At 48.8% G+C, this 6,921-nt stretch overlaps 1 protein-coding gene across 1 annotated transcript in view; it reads left to right on the forward strand.

Annotated features, from left to right (window-relative positions):
* ABHD2 (abhydrolase domain containing 2) overlaps nt 1-6,124 on the forward strand; it is a 62,743-nt gene extending 56,619 nt beyond the window's left edge. Inside the window, exon 11 of the mRNA XM_006905262.3 lies at nt 273-6,124. Within this exon, the coding sequence (XP_006905324.1) occupies nt 273-469 (197 nt within the window). The 3' untranslated portion in view covers nt 470-6,124. The remainder of the gene's footprint in view (nt 1-272) is intronic.
* Nucleotides 6,125-6,921: the final 797 nt, after the last annotated feature.

Raw genomic sequence — 6,921 nt, forward strand, 5'->3', positions numbered from 1 at the left:
CAGCCATGCTGGAGAATCACTTAAGCTTCTGAGGATCTCATAAGCTGGTGCCCACTCCACTCCAAAGCCCACTAGACCCCACTCTCTTGCCTGCCCCACCAGTCTCCCGCTCACCCTGGCGAACGAGGCAGGGTGAGTAGAGGTGAGATGCCCACGTGGGTGACCTTCACCTGCGGGTACAGCCTGGGCCGCCCTGGCCAGCTCACTGTCGCATCTGCCGCCATGGAGCTAACCCAAGGAGAGTGACTCATTCAGCTGCCTTTCTCCTGCAGAGAAACGGGAGAACGTCATGTTTGTGCTGCCTCTGCACGGGGGCCACCTGGGCTTCTTTGAGGGCTCCGTGCTGTTCCCCGAGCCCCTGACGTGGATGGATAAGCTGGTGGTGGAGTACGCCAATGCCATTTGCCAGTGGGAACGCAACAAGTCACAGTGCTCCGACACGGAGCTGGTGGAGGCCGACCTGGAGTGAGGCCTCCTGGGCTCTGGCACAGTCCAGCTGCCCTCCTCTGGAACTCACGTGCCTCGCTGGCTGCTTCAGGTGTCCCCTCTCCCTCAGTGACCTGGATCTGACCTCACACTATCAGCGGGGGGCCACCGACAGGCACACCTCTCTTGGAGTGGGCGGCTGTCCCTGGGAGCTCCAGGCTATTTTTGTGCTTAGTTACTGGTTTTCTCCATTACGTTGTTGGCCGTGGTGACAAGCGGTGGGCTTCTCACCCTCCTGTCACTTTCAGCAGCATCATGATTGCTTTGAAGCCAACGACATCTAGTTTCCCTATTAACATGTGTCTGAACAGCAGTTTTGCTTTGCCAATCAAAAGGCTTTTCCCCCAAAACAGTGAAGGATGTCCGTTATTTCATGGTGGTCTCATGTTTCCTTACATAGACTCGGAAAAAAGATCAGCAACCTAGGCCCACTGCTGCAGATGCAGCTCAGCTCAGGAGCCTAGGGACCTGGGAGCCAGGCCGCAGTGTGGCCTCTTACGTGGCAAAGAAAATTCCCCTGGGTCACAACCAAGTTTCTCCCTCACTGTCTCCTAAGACAGTTTCCCTGCTCTTGGCTGGTGACAAGAGTTAACCTGGGCGCTTACGGAAAATCCAGCCTCCCCGGTCCCTCCCCTTGGAGAAGCTCATTCAGTGGGTCTGGGGAGGGGCCTGGGTTTTTGAGTTTTGACAGGTGACCCCTATGATTCTCAGACCCTGGCAAGTTTGGGGAACACTGTTCTGAAAGGCTTCTAAATTAGAGACATCTTGGTAACTCATTTTATCGAAATTCATAGTCCCAGATGTCACAGAGCTCCCAGGGGCCTCCAAAACAGCAAGGCCTGTCGTGTGCAGCTGCCGCTGTGTGACAGCAGCGTGATGTCCTGGAAAGGGCCTGGGCTGGGAGTGAAGAGTTTGGGCTGTGCCCCACTCTGCTTCTCGCAAGCTACATGACCCTGGAAAAGTCCCTTTGAGCTTGAGTTTCTTCACCTGTAAAAAGGGGAACTTGGACCAGGTAGATTGCCCAGGGAACTGCCAGTTCTGAAGTTCAATGACAAACTCAGTTTACTGAGGTTTGAGAGAACGTCCCTCCAGGGGAGCTTGGGAGCTGTTCTCCCCGTTTAAGCCCCTGGATGTCTTCATTTGCCTTCCCTTCCTCCCACCCCCCAATTTCACATAAAGAGATTTTTAGTTTTTTCTTTTTCTATTAAGCACTCAATTGTAATTTTATTTTTTTAACCCAGATCTCTAACTCTGGCTTTGATACCAAACAATTCAAAAGTTGGATCTGAGTTTGAATGAAGATCTTTCCAACTGAAGAGGGTGTCATTGTGAAACCAGATTTTTAGTTTAATAGCCCTATATTTGCAGTGTGTTGGAGAGGTCTTTCTGAAGTGTGTCTTCTCAAGTGAAAATGTCCCTCTAGATTTCAAGTACTCTTCTCCGATCCTGTGGTACTTGAATATCTAAAAACTCTGCACTTTGAAAAATCGGCAGTTGCTATCCAGAACTATGAGTAAAATTGCTGGATATGTTTTAAAATTATTCCCTGCTTCATCTCCCTTGCTCTGGGATAGACAGGAATAGGAAAAGTGGGTCTGCGTGGATGTTTCGGGGAATAGAGGGAGTCGCCTGGGGGCCAAACGTCATGGCCACAAGTGGGTGTAGATTGGGCATCGGTCCAAGTGAATGTGACAGTAATGTCTATATAACCTGAAGAACTTGTTTTCTGACAATCAGCAGATTATCCTAACTCATAACATCAAAAGCAGCCATTATCTCAAAAGACAGAGAGTCCCGTGGCCCCAGCTCCGCTCTGGTTTACGCATACGCTGAATTTGCCCTGGTGACTTTCCCCTGACTCGTCACTTTCCCAGAGCATTTCTTCACCGTGTTCTTGGAGCACACGATGGCACTTTAGCATCTGCCCCTCGGCGGGGAGCTTCGTCCCTCTCCTTTGTTACTTTCCCCTCCGCCCGCAACCACAGCTGTGATCTAGAAGTCGTACTTCCTTCTACGCCCTGCATGTCACAAAACTTTTTTGCGAAAGTAGGTAAACGAAGCAATAATTTAACGGGGTTTGTGGGACCATCCCAGGAAGCAAGAGGCTCCTTTTCATTTGCCTTGGGCCACATCCCTTGACCTGTTCTGACAAAGTAGAGGCCAGGTGCCAGCTCCATCCAGGAGGAGAAGAGACAGTTCCGTTGTCTCACACACACACACACATACACACACACACACACACAGGGCGGGGACCCAGGAGCCTGGGAGACTCATCCCAGAGCAGTCCTGGTGGCCCCATGGGGAGGGGCAGGGTTTTGGGGCACCGCCTTTGTTGTCACACAACGGGGATTTACCCCACAGGACTCTGGGGGCCGGGTCCCAGCTGAAATCTTTTTAGCGTGACTCTGAATGGCACTTACATTCCATTTTGGCTCCCATGAAATCCACTGAAGCCCTTTGTTCTAGCGTCAGGCTCTCAGGCACGGAAATGAGAATGTGACTGTGGCTGTCTCACAGGGAAATTCTTGTTTGTCCCTGAATGAGAGCACAGAGGCATTGAATTTACAGAAATGCAAACTCGCCCAATAAACAAGGGAGCCGCATTTTCTATGTAGGTCAGCTTTTTCCTGCCTCTAGCTTTTCTTGCTTTTCTTCCTAAAGTCATTCATTTCTGATGATAATATGAGTGTTCTTCTTGCTATTAAGGTCCTATTTGGGCTAAAACTAGGCTGAATGTTCAGAGAGCATTTGAATGCTATATTTCAAAATCAGATTAAGGATTTAAGTTACATAGACCTAGACAATTCTATTGCAGGAATAACACATTAAAAACCAAGAAGGGAGGAAAGCACCTCCATGTCTCCTGGTTGTACTCCCTACTTCCTAAATAATTTGACGCCACCGGTAAATAACCTATTCCAGTCAAATTAGGGTTCTCTTAAAAATGGTGTTGAATCTCCTTGATGTGTTTACGTTAGAAGGGACTTTAAAAGACTTGAAGAAAACCTCTTATCTTCCTGCTGTGAGTTTGCACCAGTGATTTCCAGAGCAGAATGGAAGCAGAAAGTCATTCGTTGTCACTGTATTCTCGAAACCTCTCTGCAGCATTTAAGACTTCTAGGGGACCCTGTGAGAGACTGTAAGAGTGGACATAGACCTGGGAGGGGAGTGTTTCTTTTTTGACGTGTAGGTGTGGAGCCGGGGTCCAGGGGACCTGGGTTCTTGTCCCAGCCATCTCTAATTCACATTGGATGGTGGGCAGTCACTTCGCCTCTCGGAACCACTTCATCTGTCTCCACATCGTTCGCTCGAACGTCGCCGCTTGCCTTGTACAGCCCTCGCAAGTGGAAACTGAGTTGCTCAGGCCCCAGGCTCACCTGCAGGGAACCTGGAGAGGAGCGACTGCATTAAGCCTTTGCTTGTCAAGACCTTTGACGTTGCCAAAGCCTTGTGTCTTTGGCTCCTCTTCAGAGTCTCCACCGTCATCTCAATGTCCTTGCTGTTCCAAGGGCGGTCGTGTGACTGACACAGGTGCACCATTGACACGAGGCGCATACCCCCATCTTTCCGTGCGACTCGGGCAGAGCGCTGAGAGCTCCCAGGGCAGACATCCTTCCAGCTCAGGCTTTCATTCTGAAACCATCGTCTTAATTAAAGCCGAACTCTCTGGGTAGCTGAGCATATTCTCCTGGCTTCTGAATGAGAGCTCTCTTTGTCACCGGGGGACTTGAGATCATTTCGCCAGCTCCAGGGAAACAAAGCATGCGTTCTTGTTTGTGTTCGCCGGGCGAGCGGATGTCTGAGATGCGAGAGGCTTTTCTCTTCCTGTGACATCGATTCTGGCTTAGAGCTGAAGGAGAGATCACTGAAACATCATGTTGGGTTCAAAAGAACTCGGATCTTTGTCTTTTAGGCAGGACAGTAGAGTTATTAAGAAGCCTTTCTCTGCAGCATCCACCCACAGTATCATCTGGAATCACTTTCTTTGCCCAGAAAGCCTTAACTTGCCTCTGGGATGGTGTTACCACAATATCATGGCATTAGAATTCAAAATCTTCTGAGGAAGTTTGAAGCAAAGCCACAGTGAAACCAGAGAATTTCTCCATGTGGCCTGCATGCTTTTTGTTACGTTAGGCACCCCTACCCCTCCACAACATGAGGGACCCAGAACCCGCCAAACATCTCATCTCTGACGCCTTTCTTCCTTGTTGGCCTCACTCTGTTGTTCAAAGCTACTTTGAATCACTTGGATGTTTCCAAAAGCCTTGAAAAGTGGTCTGTCTGTGGCATTTAGAAGCCGAGCCATCGAGGGAAAGATTTTCTTCCACCTCTGTTATCTAAGCAGAGGGAAGTACCCCCTCTTCATAGAGTAGGACTGCTTTTGCCAAATTGTATTCGAAGCTAATGGGGGGAGGGGAGGAGTGGCCCCTGCTTCCGGATGCTGTAGTCTGGGCATCTCTGCGAAGCGGCCCTTGGAAGCAGACCGCGGAGGCCAGCTCGCCAGCCATTCCCAGACTCCCGACAGTGGACAGCTGCCCTCTTGGAAGGATCAGCCCCCCACGCCCAAGTTTTCTGAGCTGTTTTTCCTAGCATGTAGGTGGGCAAAGCTTCCATGTATCTATCTGTAATGAATAAGCTGAAGTTAATTTCTAACTGGTGGATTAAGTCTTTTCAACTCGATTCCTGTCAATCGGTAATGAAACCTACAACCTGCCTTCTCCCCGACCTGGTCCCCATTAGCCAAGAAATCTATTATTGCCATAAGTTGGGGACAGGCAGCGATACCATTCGTCTCAATGTGCATTCTCCTTCCAGACCACCCATGTTGAGCAGCCAACAATCCCCTACAAGAATTGCCCTCTCGGCCCTAGGGCCGGCCACTTCCCCGCTAGGCTGTTTGTGTGGTGGGTGGACCGAGTTCCTGGATGTAGGAGTTGGGTTTTGTTTGCTTTTTCGTTTGGCATCATGACTTTCCCTAAAGCACAAGCCCTTTAGAACCCTGTCACCTCTCCATGCCAGTTCCGGATGATCTGGGTCCCTCCCACTGCCTCAGGAAGACCTTCACTGTACCTGAGCTTCTGATTTCTGCCACTGCGGCTGCCTTAGTGACACCAGGGGTGAGGGGAGAGGGGTGGGGAGCCCGTTTGCATCTCCCCTTTTCCTGGTTAGACTCCGGTCAACCACCACGTTCTTCTGTTGGCAGATCTGCTTCCAGATTGGTTTTTGAGAACCATCACTTTCACATTTTTAATTTTTGTTGTTTTATTTTTTTTTTCGTTTGGATTTTCTGAAACTTAAAATGCTGCCCTGAAAATAATGTATTTTTGCGTTTGTGTTCTGAGAGCCTCCATGCTGCTGGATTTGGGGGGAGAAACACAGGATCCTCCAGCACTGAGGTGTTGAAGATTTGCAACTAGCAATGCAATTTTTTCTAATAAATATGAGGATATTTACCTTTATTAAGAAATTATACTAAACAATGGTGTCCTAGATCATTTTATGTTCTCATGTTACTTTTGATCCTATTTTGATTCTGTGTGGTGGGAAGCAAAGATCATTACAGACAAAAACTGTCATTTTGTTATCTTTGATTCAATGGAATTTCTTTACTTAAAAAAAATAAAAGACTAAAAATGGGGCATGGCTGTGTGTCCTTTGTGTAGCGGGGATTTCGTGTCTGAAAGGATTCTTCCTGTGTTTTCACCAAAGCATAAGCTTGAAGGAGATGGGCGAGACACCAAGTTCTCGTCACGATTGATTTTTAACCCAGCCTTGCAAACAAATCCCAAAGAAATGAGCAGCCAACAGGTATCTTTACTAGCCCATCCTCTCCAGGCAAGAAAAACAAGGCCTGAAATAAGTGAAATATCAGCATTTTAATCTATAAAGAGAACCATGTAGACAGAACGTAAGGTGGGATATAAATGGTGGTTGCCATGGATGATTCATATGCTTTTCTAACAGTGTTCTTTGAACAGCCTGAGTGAACATTATCTAAATTAAGATTATATTGGGCTGGCTGAGTGATGGCGGTGTTTTCTTCTCCTTGGTATCTGTCTGAATCCAAGCTAAGGGCATCCCACGGCCAGGCACTGGGCCAGCCAGGAGAGTTATATTCATGCTCCCTCAACCCAAGAGCCTGCACTCAGGCCATGCAGAACCTTTGACAAGCTAGGTGGGGTGGAGCGGGGAGTGTTGGTTTTGGAGGATGTGCATTAACATGACCCAAGAACGCCGTTACTTCCCTCTCCGGTAAGTAGCTTCTCCCTACTTCCGATTCCCCATGAAAAAGCCAGACTCTTTTGATCCAAGAAAACCACCTTGCAAAGAATACCGCCTACGAAAAGCACCCCCTGGAAGAGATGTCAGGTCCAGGGTGTTAGGTCGATGCCAGAAGATTGCCAATGTGGCCGGCACACAGCTGCGCCTCTCCTG

This window comes from Pteropus alecto, unplaced genomic scaffold, assembly GCF_000325575.1.
Source record: "Pteropus alecto unplaced genomic scaffold, ASM32557v1 scaffold60, whole genome shotgun sequence".
NCBI lineage: Eukaryota > Metazoa > Chordata > Mammalia > Chiroptera > Pteropodidae > Pteropus > Pteropus alecto.